The sequence below is a fragment of the Tetrao urogallus genome (assembly GCF_951394365.1).
Source record: "Tetrao urogallus genome assembly, chromosome: 17".
NCBI classification, from domain to species: domain Eukaryota; kingdom Metazoa; phylum Chordata; class Aves; order Galliformes; family Phasianidae; genus Tetrao; species Tetrao urogallus.
In genome coordinates this window covers 5,627,872-5,651,804 of record NC_136830.1, presented here as the reverse complement: position 1 = coordinate 5,651,804, position 23,933 = coordinate 5,627,872, and the positions used below count along the sequence as shown (strand labels likewise).

The 23,933-nt window shown below is 46.1% G+C and overlaps 1 protein-coding gene across 1 annotated transcript in view; it reads right to left on the bottom strand.

The window, feature by feature from the left end:
• Window positions 1–4,416: 4,416 nt before the first annotated feature.
• The window catches only part of SETD1B (SET domain containing 1B, histone lysine methyltransferase), a gene marked incomplete at its 3' end in the record, with an annotated part of 41,742 nt that continues 22,225 nt past the window's right edge, over window positions 4,417–23,933 (bottom strand). The window contains exons 7-18 of the mRNA XM_079544066.1: window positions 19,431–20,210; window positions 15,266–15,436; window positions 14,087–14,174; window positions 12,599–12,816; window positions 12,221–12,347; window positions 11,300–11,767; window positions 8,114–9,686; window positions 7,067–7,226; window positions 6,663–6,794; window positions 5,806–5,925; window positions 5,329–5,466; window positions 4,417–4,590 (exon numbers count right to left, since the gene is read on the bottom strand). Of these exons, the coding sequence (XP_079400192.1) occupies window positions 4,417–4,590; window positions 5,329–5,466; window positions 5,806–5,925; window positions 6,663–6,794; window positions 7,067–7,226; window positions 8,114–9,686; window positions 11,300–11,767; window positions 12,221–12,347; window positions 12,599–12,816; window positions 14,087–14,174; window positions 15,266–15,436; window positions 19,431–20,210 (4,149 nt within the window). The remainder of the gene's footprint in view (window positions 4,591–5,328; window positions 5,467–5,805; window positions 5,926–6,662; window positions 6,795–7,066; window positions 7,227–8,113; window positions 9,687–11,299; window positions 11,768–12,220; window positions 12,348–12,598; window positions 12,817–14,086; window positions 14,175–15,265; window positions 15,437–19,430; window positions 20,211–23,933) is intronic.

Genomic DNA, 23,933 nt, shown 5'->3' with positions numbered 1-23,933 from the left:
GAAGCACAACATAATTTTTCTGTAAGAAAAGTCAGTATATTTATGGTTTGCTTTATAAAAGTTACTATAATACAATGGTACATAGTATTCAATTCACAAAAATATGAACAAATATATACAGCATGACACATCCACAACAAAAACACTTTCTTCAAAACAAGATACATACTGGTGACGGATTCTATATGCACAAAACATCCCTAAATTTATAAATTTGCTTAAAAAAAGAAAAAGCAGAAACCCTAAATCTTCAAAGCAGAGATTTTTTTTTTTTTTTAAGGAACTTAAAAAAATAATAATTCATTTATTGCAAACCATTTTACCTGCCCCCTTTTAAAGGAAGCCCTTTATTTTCACACCGTGAAATAAAACAACCTGTCACGGAACCGGAGCGCTGCAGGGAGCAATTCCACTTCCTCACCGCCTGCCCCTGTGCGTCCGTCACAACGTGTTTCTTTTCACTCAAACAAATACTACAGTGGCAATTAAGGAGGAAACTCATAAAAACAAATATTAAAATGAAAAAAAAAAAAAAAATCCAGTTGCAAACTCGCTTAAATACATTGCAGGATGTCTATTAGACTGTACACATTTCCTCGCTTGAAATAAATAGATTTTGCACATTAGGTTTCAGACTGGGGGAGGGGCAAGGAAGAAGCCTCGACTTGGCAAATTTTTGTCTTCAGTTTCTTAATGCTGCTAATTCCATCTATTTATTCAACAAAAAAAAAGCCAAAAACAAAACCCCCGTATTTGTACAGAATTTACATTATACAAAGCTTGACACAAGCTGTAAATGCCACCAGCTCCTTTGCTATCCTCAGTCCTTCTTCCTCCCCATCTCCTTGCCATGAAACAGAGCTGGGATCTGTTTAAAAAGAACTCCAAATTACAATAGTCACTTTTAATAAATTATTTACATGCTCTTGAAGTACAAAGAAATCAGCAAAAAAATTTCAACATGTTTCTACAAGAAACAGTGTTTGAAGAGAAGATTCTTGTTTGCCTATGTACAGAAGATGCTTTTTTTTCTAATAGACTTCAAAATCCTTTTTTTTTTCCTTAAATTTTTATTTTATACAGAAATGCACTGAAATGATCCCTGAAAAAAGTCACAAAAACCGGAACTGAAATTACTGCATACTTTGTTGGAGTTTAAAAATGTTTGTCTGTAGAAATAAGCTGCTCTATACAATACAAATATCTGCAAGATGAGCCCCATCCCCTCCTGCCTCCACAGCCACTGCTTGGGACCCCTGTGGGACCCACAGTGCTGCGAGTGCTGCACGGCCACGGCAGCCCCAGGCGGCACAGCGGGGCCCTGCGTGCACCCTGCCTGAGCGAGCCCTGCACACTCCATCAAGACTGCAGTGAGACGCAGTTCTGCAGGGAGCACAGCCAACATCCCTCTCTATTTTGTTTTAGGGTTTGATTTAAGCGGGGGAAAAAAAGTGGGACAGCGAACAGAATGACTTCAATAAATGGTGAGCAGCGTCCTGGGCAGGGTTCTGCTCAGCCCTCGCCAACATTTCCACGCCCGTGATGATGGTGAATGCTGGGTCTGGCCCAGGGGCTGCACCCCCAGCACTCTGCCCCTCCAGTGTCCTCCTCCCACCCCAGCCCTGTGGAACACAAGGCAAAGCGCCTAGGGTCAGAAAACATCTCTACGGGCTGCCTTCTCCACCTGCATCTGCAGCTCCTCAGCCCTGCTGGGAACCATCACCAGAACCCATCGGGGATGGGGCGGCTCTCGGAGAAGCTGCAGGGGCAGGAAGGAAAAAGAAGGCTCAGGGTTGGCTTATCCAGCTGGGATCCTACAGAGCAATGGGTCACAGGCAGTTCCAGAAGCACCCAAGCGACTTTGGTGCTGAAGGCCTTTGGCATCCAAATCCCTTTGGTGCTCCTCCCAACGCCCTGAAGGAACCCAAGCTGCAGGCCTTGCCTCAGGAGACCAGGGTCTGTCCCTGCACACACAGCAGCCTGTGCCCCATTCCAAGCACACAGACAGGCTGGGGAACACAGAGCTGCTGTCGGGCTCCTCGGGGCTGGGCACACGTGGGATTTTTCCCCCACAAAGCCATGTTAACATCCAGGTTTGGTGGACTTGAGAGGAAGGAGGCTGAGAACAAGGGCAGGGCTTCATTCCGAAACAACATCTGTGCGTTCCCAATGCTTTGAAAGCAAAAGACCCAGCTGTAGCGATGCCAATTGAAGCATCAACATGATAGGAGCCTCATTTAAAGAAAAGGGACAGAGTAGCTGGCTTAATCCCCAAAAGCTCCTGCCACAGGAGCTCAATGCACTGCCTATGCTCAACGAGACACTGCTCACAGGTTCTGGCCCACAACTACCCAGTCGCTGGACAGACTCACTGAGAGAAGGGGAAACCCTCAAGACCATGGGAAACAACAAAACTGAACAACAGCACAGATGAGACTACAGGCTGCCCAACCTCAGGGCCGGTTCCCTTCCCTCAGGCAGCAGTGCAGGCACACCGGGGCTCTTGCAGGCCCTCTGTCTAAAGCAGGAACTCAAGCACAGAGGCCTAACCTACACCAAGCCCCCAGCCGTGGGACAGGCATGGCAGTTCCCAGCAAGGGTGGCAACACTTTCCAGGAAGCTCTTTTGTAAGGTTGTACCCTCTGATCATGGGGAGCTGCGGTTCGACAGCAATTGTCACTAATTTGAAAAGGAACGAGAATACAGCTGTGCTTTTGCTCTACGGGGAGGAGATTTTAGTTATGCAGATGACGTTTGCATTTTATAATTACATTGCAATTTCCCTATAAGTCAATTACAAAGGCTTAGTACAAACTACCTCTACATTTGAAGCAGAAGAGACTCAATGCAGGCTGAAATAACTGATCCTGCCCATACCCAAACAGTCGTGCAACACTCCTAGATCACACCCCCAGAAACATTAATTCCATGTTTTGGCTCATTTTTAAATGGAACCTCTTGAAGTGCAAACTTCACCTCAGTACATCTACAAGGACAAAACCGATCGAAAAACCACTCCAAAACATGCCTTTGGAGCTCAGAGTAGCACTCACTGCCATGCTGCAGATGGGGGAGGACAGGGTGCAGCCCGTGCTCAGGGGCACTGCCCACCACGTCTGCGCTTACCGCAGGATGGGACCACCCAGGGCAAGTTACTGAGTAACTGGGGGAGGTCTGGCCTGCTCCTATCACAGCAGGAATCTCCCCATTCAAGGCCAGGGCAGACAGGCCCTGTAAAGCACTGGCAAGGCTGGGAGAATCGAGGAAAATCCACATGAGTAACACATCAGACTGTTTCCCATCAACAGGAATAAAATCTTATCATGAACATGAGGTGCAGTGTACCCTTCAAAGGAAGGTAAGATTTCTACAGAATATCTGAGGCTTATTTCCTACTTACTTTCAGCTCCAGAGGTTTTTTGGACACTAGACAGACAAACCAATCTATGAGAGATCCTGAAAGGTCACGCGTTGCGCCACAATTCTGGGACTAAACAACTGACTCTGTTAGCAATGATTGCAGTTACCCACTCTCCCTTGTCTGGGTGCTGAGGCTTTGATCCCCCAATATACCAGCATGGCGGGCGACCATCAGCGATGAGCCCAAGGCAAAGCCCAGGCCATGGCTGCCCTGATGTCCCCGGGGTGGCTGGCGTTGGGGACTTGTTCAGGCTCACCCCTGATGGAAAGGCAGGACAGGTCACCTATAGTCTCACTGCAGACATCTCTGTGCACACACACACACACACACACACACACACACACCCATTCACACACCCTCAAGCCTCTGGCTTCCTCTGTAACATTAACCTGACATTTATTTACAGCTTAATCTGAGAAATCTGTGCAATTTCAGCCAATCAAGCTCCCAACAAACCCTACATGGCATTTTCAGTCTCTGCTTCACATTTAAACGTTGAATGCCTTTTTCAACCAACAAAACTGATGAGGAAAAGGTAGCAGCATTTATGAAAAGATGAAGGTTTATAACAATTAAAAAAAAAAAAAAAAGGTACCATTATCCCATTATGGAGCATTAATGTAGGGACTGAACAGACAGAAGCTAGTGTTTGGATAGACCACACCACAGAACAGCAGTCACCTTTCTGCGTGCGTGTTGGATCTGAAAAGGAAAGAGCACCTGAAACATGAACAGTCCTTGTTAGCGTGTGCGCTTTTTGCTTTCATCCGTGATCCTGGCGAAACTTGCTTGGTTTTCTTCTTCTCTTTTTTCCTTTTTTTTTTTTTAAATACATTTTTTTTTTCTTTTTAATTTTTTTTCTTCCTTTTTTTTTTTCTTTTTTTCTTTTTTTTTTTTTCTTTTCTTTTTTTTTTTTTTTTGGCAAAGTGCAACCACACCTGGTTACCACAGTTTTGACATGGCCAAAGGTGCAAGTGTGACGAGAAACCTCGAGTTCAGTTTAGGGTTCCCCTGCAGTTCTCAGAGCCACATAAACATGGGATTTTTACATCCTCAATGGGAAACTTGTAGTCGTAAGTAATTTCCTCATTCACATTGATGTGCTGTTTTGAGTAGATGACGATCTTCTTTTGAGACTCCACCGTGATCACTTTAGCATAACAATTTGGCTGCAGGGTGATAGAACAGGTAATGATTTAGGTTCCTGATGCCACGACTTCCCAGCCTCCACACAATTATTCCAACATAGAGCAGGGCCGTGGCTTTCCCAGCCAGCCTCAGCCATGCTCCCAGAGCCTGGGAGCCTTGGAGGCACGAAGCCAGAAACCAGAGCATCCTTAATGGTGCTTCTCCAAAACAGGCACTGTGGTCATCTGCAGTGCACAGGAGCCCACACAATGTTCTACCAAGTTTGTCATGGACTAACCGTAGCTCAGCTAATGCTCAGTAACATGGTTGGACATCCAGAAGTCTCTGAGTGACAACTGCAGCACAAAACACAGGGGAAAGCAGTTTCTCCACCTACCAGGGCAAGACTGCTTTTCCCATGTGGGCACTAGAATGAGATCGTTCCCACAGCAGAACAGCTGCTAAAATTGTTTTAAGGAAATACTTATTAGATGTGGTTGAACAGTATTCATCAGCGTCCCACAATATGGTCAGGAGGATTCTGACTGCACTCTGTCTCACTGCATATTTAATTTCTCAGCTCCTTCAAATCTCTTCCTTACACAGGTTTAGACGTTTAGACCCAGCTTTGATCTGCTGCAGCTCCTTAACTTAATCCTAACCCTTGCTACTTCTCAGTGTGTTCCTGATCAGTGAGGAACAGTGAGGACTCAATAGGTTTTTCTGTATGTCAGAGTACAATTATATGAGGGGGGAAAAAACAGTACACCAATACTTACATTGCAGCTGTGATTAATAAACCTGGCAAAGTTTCCACACTTTGTAGCATCGATGATTGTGTCATGGTCAACTCTGAACATGTAACTGCTCCCAATGCCTTCATCCTCATATCGCTTTTCACGCATGTCAGCAATGACCTACAGAAAACCCCACGTGTGGCATTAGAACACAAAGCAGGAATGATCTGGGAGCAAAGACCTACACAAGGCTCACCTCAGCTGTGCTTGTGCTGCTCAAGACACATGATGCCAAATATCCAGAAGTTCAGAATAGGCTTCTGGAAGGCTTACTCCCTAAGGATTTGATCACTTTATTTCCATGGGGTGTTGAAAATCCAGCCTGTTCTTTTAAACCACATGCCAGTCTGCCTAGATCACATAGCTAATGACCTACAGCAGGGACACCAGCCCAGCCATCAGACTCAGTCACTTCTTTCAGCTGGGTTTTGATCAGATTTCACTCATGTTTCAGCTTACCTGCCTGATGTTCTGACCCACGTACTCAATCACCATCTCATCAGCTGCAATGGGCTCCATGGCAAAAAGGCCCCAGTCGTGAATGTGGCTCTTGCAGAATTTTAGCTTTTTCTTCCGGAACTGCATGAAGAAAACACCCCAGAAACCCTGAATTAGTCCCAACGTGGAAAGAGAAAACATGGAAAGAGAAAGGCTGGCCCTAGCCACAAGTAGTGCTTCAAGCCAACCCAAATTCCTTCCAACTTCTTTCAGTGACAGGAGGGCAGTACAGGGGACACAGGAGGTCCCACAGAGGCACAGGTCTTGGGTCTGTACCACTGACCACATGCTGCTTTGGAGAACAGACCGCTTGGGGTCTCAGTTCTGCACAGCCTTGATGATTCTGCCTTGGCCTTAATATGCTCATGCACTTATTTACAGCCATTTACCAGGCAGATCACACCTCTGCTCCTCACAAGGGAGCACAATGGACTAGAGTGCCCTGTTTTCCCAGTGTTTCTATTTTTAGGTGAATTAGACCACAGAGATCTTTAAGTTCGGTTAAATGGAAGCACAGAAGAGCTTTGTACCACAAAGAGGCTCTGTGTTGGGTGATCCACTGAGAGCAGCTCTTCTGCTCACCAGAGCTGCTATGACAGCAGGGCTGCAGAACTCAACTCCCCAGCTGAGCACCTCCGACCCAGCCTGTATAGAGACTTCTGCCAGAAGGCAAAGCAACAGTTCCATTCTGGGCCCCTTTCAGGCCTGGGGCACACACAGAGGTGCCCAGCACTGAGATCCCTGTCTGTCTTGCCCTGGTCTCAGCCTGCTGCTCCCAGCCAGCCTCTGCCCAATGCAGCCTGCCCACAGGGACCTACCTTGAGCTGGTTGAACTTGAGCAGGTCGCTGTCACAGCTACCAGTGAAGGAGGAGAGGAGCCTGCGCTGCTCTGACCGCCGCTCGGAGCCAGCCCGCGTGGAAGCGTGAGGTTGGGCAGGGATGCTCATCCCCTGAGGACAAATGCATCTTCAGAGCTGACCCAACGGACAAAGCGCCCTGCAACCCTACCCATGTGCAGTCTCTTGTGCCATATCATCACAGAACACGTGGCCTTCTGAAACACCCTACTTTGAACAGCAGCATTACCTAAACGGCCAGCTCAACACAGGCACAGCAACAGCATCATCTCCCTCCCTGCCAAAAGGTGGGCTGCAGCGGGCACAAGGCCACACAAAGTCAAATCTGATTCACACCTGGTGATCAGCAGAAGACATGCCCTCACCTGCGTGTCAGCTGGAGGCTCCTCTGCAAAAGCTCGGCTATTATTGAGGTATTTGAGTTTGTCCTTCTTATCGATTTTGTAATAGCCTTCGCTTCGTGCACAGCCCGTGACGTGCTCCCGCATCCCATCGTCCCGCTTCTTTTTCTTGGGGGTGGAAAAGCTGGTAGGTGGAAAGAAGTTAAGGAGCAAAGCAGCTGCCAGGTGGTTATCAGACAAAAAACCTCCTGTGGTTACACGGAGCTAGCAGCTGCAGCTTGGAAAATGGGGAATGCTGTTGGGAGAGGCTGCAAGAAACAATTCTATTTTAAAAAAATTCCTCAAGCCCATATGCCTACAGGAAAACCCAGCTCTTTCCTTAGCTGCATGCTTCGGGAAATTAAGAAAAAAGTGTTTTAAACATAAGAACATTTAACTGTCAAGAAAAACCTTTTTGGAAAAAGATTTCCCTGCAGCACCAACCGTGAACACAGACAGCAGCTGCCCACCCATCTGGCTGCACCCTTTTCCTTGGAGTTTTGAAAGAACACTTTTGTTTCCCCTCCAGAAGTCACCCCAAGCTCTGAAGACACCATGCTGAGCTCAGTACAGCAATCTCACCCCCCTGCCTTGGGTAAGGTGCAATGGATCAGCCATAGGCACTCAGCCCAGAAGGCTGGGAGAATCTGCCCTTACAGGCCTCAGTAAATCTGCTCCCTCGAGGAGTTAGGGGATCAGATATTTTAATTCCACAAATCTTTAGCAGTACATGGGGCAGCGCAGTTTGTCTTGTCTAACATACAAAGTAGCTTCCCAGAAATCTCCCCAGAAGAGATACATACAGATTTCCCTTCAGTCCTAGCTGGAAAATGCAGCACAACAGCCACTTCTGCAATATTTCTGTATTACAGCTTCAGGAATAAAAGTCTAAAATTCTCTACTGGAATAAGTAATTGCTATTCTAATAAGCAAAGGCTTCTTCTGCCCATTATTTTTGCAAAAATACCCATACGTTACCCATCATTTTTGCAAAAAATGATCATCTTGCAAGTGTTGTGTAATGCAGAGCACCAGTGAGAAAGGATATAGGGATGGAATACCCACAGTGTGTCATTGAGCCAGTCCATACCATTGTCCTGCTGCAGGAGGCGGTCATACGTGATACACATGAATTTGATATCTTCCTCATCTATGCCTCCATTCCAAATATCATACAAAATGGTCATCTCCTCAAACTCGGAGCGTGGCCTGAACTGAGGCTGGGGTGGGGAGTACTCTGGGGAAGGAATCACTGGGAGGTGCTCGGGTGACTTCTTCTGCCTTCGCCACTGTCTTTTAGGCTTCACGTGAGCTTCTTCTTCCTTGAAATCTTCATTCCACTGGTTCTCCAATTCCTTAAATGGCAGTTTCTCTGCAACTGTCTCAGCTGCTATTTTCTCGTGGAAGCTGTCATTCCTGAAATCTAGGGTGACGGCTTCAGGGTCCTTCAGTCCATAGAAAGCATCGGGGTGTGCACTCAGTAGCTCTTTGCTCATAGCACTTTCCACCAAAGCCACAGGGACAGGGGGTGGCTCGATGGCTTTGCCCGAGTACATATCCAATGAGAGGACAGAAGGTGGGGACCGCCTTGGCCGACCCGGCCTCCTTTTGGGAAGAACAGAAGGTGGTGGTGGTGGAGGAAGAATAGATGCACCAACGGGTGCTTCTGGCGAGAGCAAAACAGATTTTACTTCCGCCTTGCACTCCTCGATGGGCATTCTTCCATCTCCAGGCATGCATGGCAGGGCTGCGATGGGTATTGCCTCGTTAGGTGGCAAGCCCATGTCTGTGCGGAAATCTGCTTGCGTGGGGCTGGCAAAGGGGATAGGAGAAGGAACGCTGTTCATGCTGATAGTAAGGGAAGCACCAAGAGGCTCTTTAAAAGGTTTCTCTTCTAGGTCATCCTCTGACTGTTTCTTGCCAGACAGAAGGCAAGGAATGGTAGCACCAGCCTCTGGGAAAGTAGGCGTGAAATTGAAATCTCTCCCAGGAGTCCGAGGAATGCCACTGTTAATGCCAGGAGACTGGGATGGGTAGGAAAAGGGGCTCCCTGGGACTTGAGGGGAACTGAGGGTCAAGCTGCTTCCTGTAAGGGGAGCATCACTTCCTGGCGTGGCTGGAACAGTGTCTGTGCTCTGCGACTTTGCAAGGGGGTGTGAAGACTTGGCCAAAATGTCCCGCCCAGGAGTCCTAGGAATCTCCTCTTCTATGGACGTTTTGGTCACCATTAATTGTTCATGGAATTTTTCTGGAGGGACTACAGATTCCTCTTTACCAGGAGTCGATGGTAAGGGAAGTGTGGAGGATGGCACCTTGTGGGCTGGGAGCAAAAGAATATCAGTCTCTGAATGGACCACTGCTTCCCGTCCAGGTGTGCGAGGCAACCTGTCCTCCTCCTCCACTGCAGAGGGCAGCTTTGTCTTAACATGTGTTTCTAAGCAGCTGTCATCAGACTTCCTAAAGAAGCTGCTTTTGTTGGGCAGAGGTTCTCCAAAGACTGCCACTGGAGTCGAGAGACAGACTGTGCCAGCCTCATCTTGCGATTCAGGCTTTGGGCATTCTTGTACCTCCGGCTCCAGCATGACGATGGGTTCAGGCTCTTCCACTAGGGAAAAAAAAAATTAAAGAATCACAAGTGTTGCTTCCACTTGGTTACACACCACTTGCCAGTAAAGGCAGATTAAAGATGCTGCAGTTACAGAGCAGTTCAGTTCCACTGGGAAGCTTTAAAAGCACCAGTGCTTTACATTTTGGAGACAGAGTATGGAATAATTAGACACTACCACAGACATCCCTAATCGACCATTAAAAAAACACACTATTAATTTGAGAATTAGCTACTACACAGCCCAGAACAAAGGCTTTCTGCTTTCAAACCCCCTGACCACCTTTTTGCAGACATAAAAAGCATTAGTGAACTGCAGGGCAAAGGCTGTGGAGGACATGTGTCAGAGCCCCAAGCAGTCAGCTTTTCTGATTGGGCAGGTAAACTAATTGTAGGGCTAAGAAGTACCCTCAGCTCTCCAAGGATAGAAACAAGGAAGGGAAAAGCATAACACCCCTAAACAACACATGAAGGAAATGGAAAGCCCTTGTAATGAATGAGGAGTCACTCAGATGGTATCAGTGAGGCAATTTATATGCTGCTCTCTCTCTGCAGCAGGCTCATTTGTCTGGAGTTTATTTACCTCCTTAGATCCAGGGCCAAAATGAATCAACAGTGAATCATCTTAGGCAGCTCAAAATAGCATTTTCAAGTGGGAAAGCAAAAGGAAGGGGAAACGCCTGGAGAACTGGAGGGGAACTGTTGTCCATCTGTGCTGAATGAACCAGAGAATCACAGGAGAAGGGTCAGACCCGCGTCACTCCTGTATGACCAGGCTGGGCAAGCACAATAAGAATGCTGCAGTTTGAGCTTGTGCCTGATTTAACATCTAGCCTTTACGTCTTTCGGATTTTATAACAGCCAAGGAGTGATATCCTGGGCAGAGACCTGATTTCCAGCTCTGCAGGTGACAAAATACTGCCCAGTTCCCAGATCTACAGCCCTCAGACACCCAACCTGCTTGAGGCTCACTACACTAGACACGCACTCCCTGCTGGCTCCCCCCTTCCTGCTGCAGAATTTGCCAAGCTTTTTGCATTCTACTCCTATTCTAGTCTTCATGGGCTATACACAACTATGTACTGAATCAAGACAAATTTGTTCTTCCAGCAAATCAGGGGGTATCGTTCACTTAAAAGAACTAAGTTTAAAATGATAAAAATAAGTACCATGAATCAGATACAATTCTAAAACTCTACTCACCTGCCACATGCAGTTTAACAGTCACATACTTCTTTGGTATTAAAACCAAGAACAGTCAGTAATGACTCATTAGGCACAGATACATGCTTCATTTTAGCAGCCACAGCTTTACTAACTTGAGCTTCAGCCATCACACCTTCCAGTCACCTCTGGATGATAACAACCACTCAGCTCCTGCAGGACACTAACTAAATTGGTCCAGGACAAGATTCTGGATACAAAACCTACCATTATCTGTCCAAGCAAAAAGCTCTGTGCTGAACTTTACTAGGAAGAAAAGATACAGATAATCCCTAGCCTAGAGCCAAGAAGAAAGAAAGAACAACGGAAACAAAATCATACATACTGGATGCTGCAAGAATACTGTATTTGGAAAAACAATAAGTGCCAAACCAAAAGGAAGACTATACCTGGCCTGCAGATGGGAGACAGTGCAAGTTTTGGCTCCTGGTCTCTTTCCATAACCAACTGTTTGAGTGTTTCAGCAGCAATAGATTCCTCTGGGACTTGATCACATTCACTTTCCTCTGCTTTGACTTCTTCCATCCCTTCATCCTTCTCTACCAAAGCTGGCTCTGAGAGTCCCAAGCCCGTTGCATCCATGTAGTCCACAGGATATAGCTCCAAAATGGTCTCCCTCTTATCATCGAGAAGCTCATGACTGGCAGGTTCATGCTCCGTCTCAGCAACCATGGCTTCTCTGTCTTGATCTTCAGCCACCTCTTCTTCTTCCTCCTCCTCCTCTTCATCTTCATCCTCCTCCTCCTCCTCCTCATCATCTTCATCTGAGTCAGAACTTGATTCAAATTCAGAGGAGTCCTCACTTTCATCTGATGATTCAACTTCAGCCTTGGAAGATGAGGGACTCGCTACATCTTCTACAAGAAGAGCAGGTTACCATTAGTTCTGCTTTCTGACTTCAGTAAACAATCAGGCTCTACTATAGGAACAAATATTGTTTCCACACTTGTAATAACATCAGCAGCAACAGGTGGATTTGAAGGAATCAAAGTCTCAAAATCTCACAGTTTATTTTTGGAGGGATTATTAAACCAAGTATTTGGATGCTAACAGCAATCACCATACAGCAGGCAGCTCCATTAGCAGTAGAGCTAGCACTGCCTGGCACCCTGCCCATATCACTCTCTTGGCAGACTGTCTCTTAAATACATTTGTACTGAGACTATGTATATCTGCATAAATTACCTGGTACAGAACTGCCTTTCAGTCAAAGGGGTGCACAAATAAACACTGGCTTACGAATAGAGTGCAAAAGGGAGATCCCAAATGACCTGAAAGACAAACTTGCTGCTTTCCTTGGAATTGCTTACCCTCTTCAGAGTCCTGCTCTTCCTCTTTGTCACTTGTTTCAACACCTGTCTCTTCATAATCCTCTTCATCTTCATCATCCTCATCGTCATCTTCATCTTCCTCATCATCTTCATCCTCCTCTTCCTCCTTCACAAGAAAGCACTGTGAGAAATTAACAGTGTCTGACCCACTGACCTGGCTGTCACTACAGTAATTACCAGTGACTCTCAGAGATGCTGATCAGAGAAACTGAGGGGTTCTCTCATACAGAGATTATTTTAGGAGAGACCCTATGACAAGCACTCATCTTCTAGAGAAAATAACATTGAGATTTGGAATTACTAGGACCCCTTTTAATGACAGACAGCATTCAGAACTGCAATCACAAACCAACACACCTTGCCAGGTGCTGCTTTCACCAAGCCTCCTTCTTCCTCCTGCTCCTCTTCTTTCTCTGAGGAAGACTCTTCCTCTTTCCCTGATGTCTCATCTCCCTCTTCCCCCTCGCTGTCGAGCTCCAGTGGCCTTGCTGGTCGCCGCCTCAGCCCCACTGCTTCTGCATCCTTCTTTGACAGGTCGGATGTGGTATCAGAAGCATCTCTGTCCCTCTCCAACTCTGGTGAGCAAAACCAAGGAAACTGACATCAAATATTTTGCAAGAGACTTGCAGACAACATTGTGAAAGCTTTTGCTTTGGGAAGATCAAAGTTGGGGCAATGTGTCCATGTGGTGTGAGTCCCCAAGCTCACAGGCACTTACTAATTTCACAGTGCAAGTGAGGGTGAGACTGGGTGCAAAGTGTTGAAAGTCCCAAGGAAGGGGTTATGCAGGAAGTCAAAGCTGACAACTCTAGGTGGAACAGCTAAGAGACATGGCACCATGAGATCATGATAGGAAAGCCAAAGAGGTTGTCTCATCCCACAGTCTTGGACACTGCTTGGAGAACAGTAATACAAAACTGTACCATCCTTAAGAAAAATGTATTTTTGAGACAGGAATATCAGAATAGAATACAGAAGAGGCTGAATCAAGAAACATAAGAATATATTGCACCAGTGGAGTCAAGCTTCCTCATGAATCAGAAGGAAGGGACAATGCATGATTCATGTCGGGAAACTCCCTGTACGCTTCCCTAAACAGAGACACACTGAGGGATACTAATGCTTTAACAACTCAGGGTTTGCTTTACTTCTTGAAGAACTGATGGATTTGTGGGTCTAGTTATGAAAAGTTTAGTTAACCTTGGTTCTTATGACTTAATTCCTCTCTCTTTTCAGTTAAAAAAAAAAACCCAAAACAAAAAGCAAAACCTTTGTTTCTATGCTTTAACTTTAAAATCAATTACTAGTCTGAATCAAGTTTATAGTGCAACTATTTTAAATCCACTTTTTAATGCAAAATAAAGACATGAGGCTTTGAATACCCTTATGTCCATTCTTCCATGTTTCCAGGGGGGGAAAAAAAAGTTAATATTTGAAAATAGATTCTTCCAGCAAATAAATTTAAAAACTGCGCAGGGCAAACTGTCCCTTACTTGCTTTCTCCCTCCACATACACAGTGATTTGCAAGCACGCCTCTAGAATACAGTCCATGAACTAACCTGAGCTCCCTCTACTGGGTGACCAGCTCTGCATCACCAAATCTACAAAAGGGCATGAGTGTTTGTAACATGCAGGTCTTAAATTTCCCACCAGTGAATGTAAGATAACTGAATCCATAGGAGACACCTCCCAGCTGATGAGAGTTTTGCAAGAGGCAGGGCTTCGGCTCAAATCCTTTACTCTGTGTCTAACTGTAAGTGAGCACACTGCTGTGAAGTTTAAAAGAATTCAGCTTGCATGTGGCTTGCATCTGCTCGGGTTTGAAACAAATGTGCTGTGCAAACCTTCATCTTCATCGTCAACAGAAGTAGAAGGCCGGATTCTCTTCTGATCTCCTGCTGAGGCAGCTTCTGGTGGCTCCTTTCTTTTCACCTGAACAAAAGACAAAATTTGCATTTCTAAAAGAGTTTAGAAACAGCAGAAATCAACTTCTTAAACTGCTACTGCTTCACTTTGCTACTGTGACTTACACCCAGAAATCAAGGGCCACTTTCCCAGCTCTTGATCCTTTTATTTTCTTGCAAACAGCATTTTACTGTGAATGAAATTCCACCCCTTCATTTTAAATCAAAACACTTTCCATGTCAGCATGGTGCATGTCATCATCAGGTACTTTGAATCTGACAGATTTAGCTTGTGACAAATGCATCGGTCTGAGTTGTAGCAGAACAGAAAAGGAGTCTGAGCCTACAATATCTTAAAGAACCTTGAAACAAGTTTTATTTTAAATCAAGACTCCTGAATCTCTAGTCCCAAATCTTTACATGCTTTCTCTTTGTATTCAAAACTTCAGTTTCAAGGAAGTCCTCTCTAACACCGCTTATTTTTTGCTTAAACTACTAAAGAAAAAAAAACTTTCATTTTTTATGCTTCTACTTCTTGGCAGAAGGCACAAATAATCTTCAAAATTAATGACCCCATAGTTGTAAGTCTGATCCCATAAACTCACATGAGGTAGAAAACATTTTAAATCAAATTTCAGGTGTGACTCAGCTGCCAAACTGTAAGACATTACAGTCAACTTATGCAAAAGAGCCAAGCCTCAAAATCCAGGAATCTAGTGGTGCTACAGGCCTATTATGAATGGTAAATCCAGCTCTGAATAAACTGCTTACAGAGTTCTAAGCAAAGAAATAACTGTGTAAAGTGCTACTAGCATAAGCATATTTTTACAACCGTGCTGAAACTGCCTCAGCTGACATGGGCGCATGCTCCATTTACCTTACAGAGCAGAAATCCTTTACTGACAGTTCACACAAGCAGTAGATGAAAGCTAAGGCTGGGTAAGAGCATCCTTGTTTTTTCACTGGTGGGTTAGAAGGGATACTGGAGGAAGGAATCTTACAAGGGATCAGTGTGCGGCTAAGAGCTGTGGGGCTTTGGGGCACAAACCTAGCAAGGTTTGTTCTCCTACTGCACCTTTAGGGAATGTTAGTGTAATGAAGACAGATCTTTGTTTTCACCTTGAAGGATGGCAACCGGATGGCCCCTCGTAACCCAATGCCCAAGCCAATTCCCTCGTATCCCAGGCCTTCGCCTTTGTTCCAGTTCTCCAAGAGGCAAGATGTGATTCGATCCTTTGGCTTTGGTTTCTCCTCCAGCTCTCCTCCAGACTTCACTGGTGTGAGAGATGCCTGCAACAGAAGGGAAAAAAAAAAAAAAGAAAAAAAAAAGACCTTTAAAACAGGAGAAGTTTCCTAGGGAGAATGTGAACTCCAGAAGCAATTTAGATAGCTGCATTTCACAAAACACCTGTCCCTAAGTTAGGCATCAGTTTCTGTGAAGGCATCTGGACATGCACCACATGACCACAACACTTGAAAGGGAGAAAGTGCAGAAGCTCTTGCTGGCAGTAAGACCTTCCCATCTTCGAGAAACCTCCCCTTTACATTTTAACAAGGTATTTGCTCTGCACAGGCACTAAAACTGCTGAAGACAAACCTGAGGGGACTCTCAGAGGAGTAGTTTGGCATGGACACCAAGAGATCTTGCATTTAGAGCCATCAAGTAGCAAAGCAGACCGACATCACTGCATGCCTGTCCTGAGCAAAGGACACTGGAGGTAATGTTCACTTGCATCAGTCAGTGGTGCAACATCAGCTAAAAGTCATTTTCACTTACAGACACTAACAGAGCTAATTTGCTAGATTGTAATCACTGAAAAGGAAGTGTAAGCTCAACTCTCCTGCTAATAAAGGACAGTACTAATGGGAATATCAAGCAGAGAACTCAGACAGCAGCCCTCCACGCCCAGGGATAGTTGGTTATTCCTGGCACTGTGCTTAATGCATCTTGCTCAGCCACCCAAGCAGCACTAGACTTGGAAAGTGTTTTCCAGGCAAAGACCACGGTACATGCTGCCTCCTCAGCAACATGCTCCTTCACAGTGCTCGCCCCACACGTTTTCCATCATGCCTGACCTAGGACACTAGCTTTACCTTTGAGTTTTCCCCACTTTACACCCATAGCAATATGTTTTTGGCAATCAGCAGCAGCCATGTTAATATAGCAGCCAGAAAAGGGAGAAACAAAAGCTGAGGCATTGGAGTGATAAGTATGCTGTGTTTCTATGCAGTGCTGAATCATAGAATTGCTCAGGTTGGAAAAGACCTTAAAGATCATTGAGTCCAACCGCAACCTAGCCAAACTACCCTAACTCTAACAACCCTCTGATAAATCATGTCCCTGAGCACCGCATCCAAACAGTTTAAACACACCCAGGGATGGTGACAACCACCTCCCTGGGGAGCCTAATCCAGTGCTTAACAACCCTTTCTTTAAAGTTTTTCCTGATATCCAACCTAAACTTCCCTTGGTGCAACTTAAGGCCATTTCCCCTTGTTCTATCACCTGTCACCAGTGAGAAGAAACTAACCCTGCTCTTGCTGTAAGCACCTTTCAGTTATTGGAAGAGAGCAATAAGGTCTCCCCTCAGCCTCCTTTTCCCCAGCCTAAACAGCCCCAGAAAGTTCAGAAGCAGTCAGAAACGCTCCATAGATAATTTCTGACTGAACACTGCTGAGCAGCCCGGGAAAACGAATAAAGAAAAAGCCCAAAAATAAAACCACAAGGCTTCTGGAAGCCTTTGTACAGAGGGACACGTTGACTGCAGGAACCAGCACATGGAGGAGCTCAAACACAGTCACAATGAGCTTCCATCTCCACTGTGAAGGAAGAGGAGGGCTGCTGCAGCTGATGGTCCAAGGACACGAGGTATTGAAAGATCTTTCTCCCTACAAACCTGCCTCGTACATTTCTAGAGAGAAAGATGAAAACAAGCACATATGTTGACTTATTTATACTTCTAAACCTCTGAAAAATAATAGTTTATTTCACTGCTGTTAATCAGAAAGGAAAAATTATATCAGGAGCTCCTATTAAAACCATTAGGAAGGAGGAAATGGGGACAAAGGGCATGTTTTGGGGAGACACTTGTGTGCTGATGACCTTTCAGCTCTAACAGTGCCTGGAGGCATTGGTCTGTTCTAGAAAAATCAGTGATGCCAGTGTGTGGAGCCCTAGCCCACCAGTGTCCCCAAGCAGTCCTTGGACAGGAACCTACCAGCAACAGGAAGGTGCCACTTAGCTGAATATTCCTAGTTTGTTCTCTTTGGCAAACACGGACAGCTTATGGCTGGGCCTAGCAGAAACAAGGCTCAGACCTGGGTGGTTTCCCCATGTGCAACATGACACACAGCCTGGCAGAAGCTTCTCCGGACACTGCACTGAAGCAGCAATGGCTCCTGGACAAAAAACACAAGTTTTTCCATGTGTTCCATCAGATTGCTCACCTTCAGCACAACCTGTGCTGTGCCAAGGCGCTGTGGAGCAGCCAGCTTCCCTTACCAATGTGGTCTGCAAATTCCAGGTGAGAGAGAAACATTCTAAACCCAACCCCAGCACGGTACATACAGGAGCCCGAGCACCGCTGCACACCTGCCTCAACTTGCTTCTCCTTCTTCACTGCAGAGCCTGGTTTAAAACAATTTCTTGATTACTTCAGCTGCTGCTTTTGGGATCCCTTCCTCTTGCTCTCCTGGAAGCTCAGGGACTGACTCTAGCACCATTAGCACGTACCTGCTGACGAAGGCAGCAGTTCTGTGCATTAGCCAGGAGCAGAGGACCAGGCTCCTCACTGCCCAACAGCCAGCTCTAAGCAGATCACACTGTCAGGAAGCAGCTGCTCTGCAGCAGCAATATCAACCTCTCCGTAAACCAAGGAGCAATCTTAGGCATGAGAGATAACATGCAACCAGCTTACAGAGCCTGTTGTGAGGGCATTGCTCTGGAAACTGGTACCTGAAACAAAAAGGGCAGCTGTGGCTTGTGGTGTTGCTTTATTTAGTTATTTTTATATTTTTATATATTTTTTAAACAACTCATTGTAACAGTCACTGTGAAGATTGCATGAATCTTTCTGTAGGACTTGCTTTTTTGGGTAGAGCTCATTTCACTGTGTATTAAATCACAGAGCAGTTTGCTTGCTGAGGAATGCTCAAAATTGGCTGAGAAAGGATCAGACAATTCATGCAAAGCTGTTCCCTTAACTAATCCTCATGTATTTGGCCAATGTTCAGCTTTTGCATTAATTGCTGCCATATACAAGCACTGGGGAGGAGGGAGGAGTGCGGAACTGGGGATGTTCCTGGACTTTGTTGTACAAAGTGGGCACAGAGAGCTCTGGTTCCGTGTTTTCAAGTATTCCTGCTTTTTAGAGCAGAATACAAAATACACACAACCCAAAGTTCAGCTTCCTCTTCAATGAAAGAAGCCTTCCCCAGTTTGTATCCCAATCTTGGGGTCATTCCCTCCTGCAAACTCCTTCCTGGAAGCAGCCACCAGTGGCCTGGACTACAGAAAAAAATTTTCCACACTTCTCCAATTTTAGGCCCTGGGACTTTAGCAAAGGGTGAAAAGAGAGAGGAGAAGCAAGGGTAAAAAATTGAACGTTAGGAGTTTAATAGCAATGCTGCTTAACATTGAAGGCTCTCCCATTCTACCTGAAGGAGCAGCTGTGCCTGCCCCACTACTGATGCTCAGTGGAGTTCAGATTTGGCAGGGCAAGTCTGCAGAGATGCATCAGTGGCTGCAGTGATGCTCAGACATCACCTAGCTCATGGACTGGGGTGGTAGCAATGCCTCTCTAAGTGAGGATGTTACAGCCCCTCAGAATGTCTGGAAGAACAGAGGGTTTGCTCATTGTCCCCCTCGGATCATGCCCCAGAGTGGGAGGGGAACAAGGTTCCTTCATCTAAGACCATATTTGTTCTCATGGAAAAGTAGCACGAAATGCACATAGCAACACCACAAAACTGAGCCAGGTTTAACACCTGGGTGCTAACTTGTCCCAAGGCTGAAATCTGCTGCTCCTGACCCACCTCGCATGGAGACCAGGGAGGCAGATGCAGGACATATCTGCTTCCCATTTACTTTCAGCACCCAACCAATAGGGTTTCTCACAGCAAAACTATTCTGTGGTTCTATTTTTTTGCTTCAGTTCCAGGTATCATAACATTTAAGGGTTTTTTTTGTTGTTTTTGCTTCGTTTCTTAATTCAGATCCAGATCCCTTCTTACCCAAGACTGGCCACAAGCACTGTGACCCAGCACACACAGCACAGAAGCCTACCTTTGCCAGCCGTTCCTTCTTGTCCCACCAGTCATCAAATGCCCGAAATGCAACCACTTCAACCATTTTCCGGTTCAGGTCCCTTTTCATGATAGCCTTCAGTTCCTTCACGATGACCAGGAGGACTCCATCCACAGTGGCTTTGTGGGGATCTTCCTTCTTGGGCTCATAACCCGGCGGTGGAACCGAGGGGTCAAACTTGGGCAGTGGCGGCCACTGCTGCCCACGACCAAGAGCTGCTCCCATAGAGAACGGGCGGTAGGGCGGCAGATTCACAAACTGCATCCTGCCCGCCATGAAAGGCGGATACTGGTATGTGTTCTGTGCCTGCATCATCCGACTGAGCATCTGAGTTTGCATCTGGAAGGACATGGGCATGCCACCCCAGTGGTTGCCCAAGACACTTATCATATCCACCTGCATGACTGGGAACATGCCGGGATGGAAGGGAGGAAGCGGAGGCAAGATGTGAGGTGGAGGGACCCCAGGGGGAGCAGGGAGCGGTGGAGGGGGCACGGTGACAGCAGGGTGTGTGGGAGGAGGCGGAGGAGGCAGCGGTGGAGGCATCGGAAAACCCGGCTGTGGAGGTGGTGGTGGAGGAGGAGGAAGAGGAGGGAATCCAGGCGGCGGTGGCAGAGGAGGGATGGATGGGGCCATGACGGCTGCGTTGCTGACTGAGGAGTTGACCACAATGGTTTTGGCACACTCTGCACTGGTGATGGGTGCGGAGTTCATCTCATCGTCAGAGATTTCCATGTCCTCCCCTGAAGAATGCTGACTCTGAAACAAAAGAGAGGAAAGGTGAGGAGCACATTCCTTCCACGATAAATACCACAGCTCTGGCTGCTTCTAATAAACCCAAGTTTGACACAGGTTTTAATTGGGATCTGAGGAAAGCAAACAGCACTCTGAAAAAGATGAGGCCCACCAAGCAGCTGGTTCCAACTGAAGCTTTTCTCTCCCATGTCAGACCTCAGGAAGCAGGGGTGGAAGCTTTATCAAAGATCACCAGCTCTGGGCAGCCTGTTCTAATAGCTGGCAACCCTGCCCATGGCAGGGAAGTTGAAACCAGATGACTTTTGAGGTCCTTTTCAACCTAGGCCATTCTATGATTCAACCAACCCAAAATCTCAGCTTCTGTGCAAGAGGAGGATTTGCTCCCATGCTTGGCAAAATACACACAACCCAAACGCCTTTCACTGCACACTGCATTATTTCCCATTTGCATCTAATACTGACAGATGCATTATGCCACAGGTTTCATTCTTTAGTTTTTACCACAGAGTTTCCATGTTTTTAAGTTATTATCTCTGGCTCATTGATTGTCAATTCTTAACCTCTTACTGTAGGAAGACAACAGCAGACATGGCTGCTGCTGCTGTTAGAAGTTGTCTCTAGTGGGCCAAAGAAATTCACATTGAAAAACAGAATCTGAATTTGCTTCAATTACCTTTAAATTTCACAGTCTTAAACACTGCAATTCAAAGACACAGCATACGTCATATTTCTAAGCAAAAAGAGTACTGGCCACATGCAGATACTGAGTTATATAAAATGCAAAAACAGTAATGATGTGCCACCTCCACTGTCAAAAGGAAATAAACTGGAGACCCCTTCAGCCAGCCCCAGCACAAATGCTCACTCCTGCAGGCACACCCTACAGGTTCTTGGATCCTGCTGGTGCCTCCAGCACTAACAGACCTCAGGTACTGTAAAACAAATCCTGCTATGCAATAGCAGTCACTACTGGAAGAGGCATCTTCCACATCAAGAGTTATCTTCTGTGAGACACAAATGGGGCTGGCATTTTACTAGTGGGATGTCAAAAACAAGAGAGGGTCCCAAGTTACCCTCTCCAAAACTATTTACCCCATTCTTCCTTCTTTCCCTGACAAAAATGGCAAAACCAGCACTAGGGTGACAGCAAACACCACCATCTGTTTTCAGGGCTGAAAGGCAGAAGCTCTCATCATGACTCTCTTGCTCAAGCTCCCAACAAGCACAACTAGCCAGCCTCCTCTGAACAACGTATCAAGCACTTCCTTCCTTTTAACAGCTTCGCACAAAGGAGCCAAACAGTTTGTGCCTTGTCATCTAAACAGAAAGTATCCATCCCATGTCCCACTCCCCAAGCCAGCCAAGGAAATGAGACTGACCACAAGCCAGTGGCCTACTTAAGTGTCTCTGCACCTCAGTTCTGGCAGGAGCTTTTGGAATTTGTTGGCTGTCTTCAGCCAAACTTGACAGAAGATCCCCCAAGATGCTTATTTCTCCCATGCTGTGGGCCAGCAGTTACCTGTTGTCTACTCTCCTGACCTGAAATAAAGGTGAAATGGAATGGAGATCTTTCTTTGTCAAACACTGGAGAAACTGCACAGGGGAACTTTGCTGGCAGTTCTCTTCCCAAAGCTGCTGTGATTTCAATTTTTACCTAGGAATTTTGCCCAGGAGTAAGGGAACAAAAGCACAGGCAGCTGAGTTGATGACTGCTGTGAGCTGTATGGAGCTGAGCCACCACAACCACCCCAACCAAATCAAATGCTTCACATTTTTATCAAAGGTCATCCCTGCTACAGCAGCTACCACCAGAGAGCAGGCTGAGCACAGTGCTTGCCACAGCAGCTTTGCAAATCCTCCTGTCCTAGCACCTCCCCTCACCCAGGCTTCCTGACATTCTGCTGCTGCAGCATGAGCCCAGCAGGACACACACTGCACAGGACACACACTGCACGATCACCCCAAAAAAGCCAACTGCAATCTTAGCTCTCTGAAGATGTCTAATCTCGGGGCTCTACAAGGAGACCACCGTTTATCCCTGCAGAGTGGTTCACAGCATGAATGGGCACTGAGGTTTGCACCCTGCATCCCTTCCCCAGCTTCTCAGTTCCACAATCACATCCCACACTGTGGATGCCAGGCAATGAAAGGACAGTTGCAGCTAATGCAGCTCTAGTGAAAGGAACAAAGGAAGAACAAACAAGATGATTGTGGCAGCTTTAAAGTTTCCTGTCAAACAGATCCCATTTTTCACCAAACAAACATGTAAAAGGTTGTTAAAAGCATTGGTTCCAATTGCAAAAACTGGATCATACTAAAAGTCAGTGCTGAACGGGAAGCCAGAAGCATTCAGCCTACCACAGACAGACAAAAGCAACTTCAAGTTTGCATTCATCTCATCCAGGGTGTATGCAGGAAAGTCCCTGTGAAGTCCCTGCGGAGCTCCAGCACCAGGCAGCACCATGGGGACAACGTGTTCCCAGCCTCAGCCCCTCACTGATCCCCAGTCTTCCTGCAGGGTCCATCCCCCCATGCACACCCTGAGCAGCTGATACTGAAACCAGAGCTGACAGGCCTGGCCTGCTGAGCTGCTAATCAGCCTCCTTCATTTTCCTTCATTCATACATGCTTCATACATGCACTTGAGCTGAGCTCAGAGCTGCTAAACCAACAACTAGCATTTCTGGAAGACAATTGTAAGTTCTTGTGTTCATATGAGTCTGCGGGAAGCAACAACAGATTCCCTGCTTCCTGCAGCATGGAGCTCACAACTCACCTGCACAGTGAACAACCTGTGCTCCACTTTTATCCCAAGCAAAATGGAAAGATTTAACAGCAGGGAGAAAAAGACCAAAAGGGTGGGGGGAAAAAAAAGGAAATACACAAGGTTAGCAAAGAGGTCAAACCAAAAGAAGATCTTCTATGGGGAAGTCTTTAAAGAAAGTTAAGAAGAATTAATATTTAAAGCAGATGAACAGGAAAGTTGTATCTAAGTGGAAAAAGCATAGGCACCAACTGAGAGAGGAAGATACAGGCACAGAAAGAAATCAATGGGAGACACAGAAAGACCTTTTGTGACACGAATTTCTTTTCATTCATCTGTCTGAGGTTGAATTTGCTGTGGCTGCTACCAAATATCTCTCAAGGTAAGGCTGAAAAGCAGCTGTGCTGTTGTCCCAAAGAAACTGCCTTCTGGATTTCCTCTTTGCTTTCACAGGGGAGAAAAATGAGCTGATATGTGACATACGTACTGTTGTGAGGACATCAGTTCTATCACTGTCAAAAAACTGTGTCAATCAGTCCCGGAGTTCACCTGCACATTTCTGAGGGCACAATGCCTCCAGAAACCCTCCCTTCAGCCCACTGAGAGGAAAGCCATTTCCCTCTCAATTAATTCACGCTGCCATCTTCACTTTGCATTAATTAAATTAAGAGTTAGCCAAACAGGTATTTAATTATATGCATGACACATTTTTCCAAAGGTGTTTTAATGATGCAAATTTGTCGGGAGAGACTCACGTCAGCGTAACTGCTTACAAAGGATCTCACTTATTGTCCAACACACTAACTGCCACCTTTAGTCCTGGCACAGTGTGGTTTACCTCAGGTAGAGCCTCTTGAATTAAGCAAAAGAAATATCCTGAGATCTCCCTTCTGACCAATCTGAATAGTGACAGGATAGAGAGCTACTGAATGCAGGGTATCAGTCTTAGAGCTAATACCCAG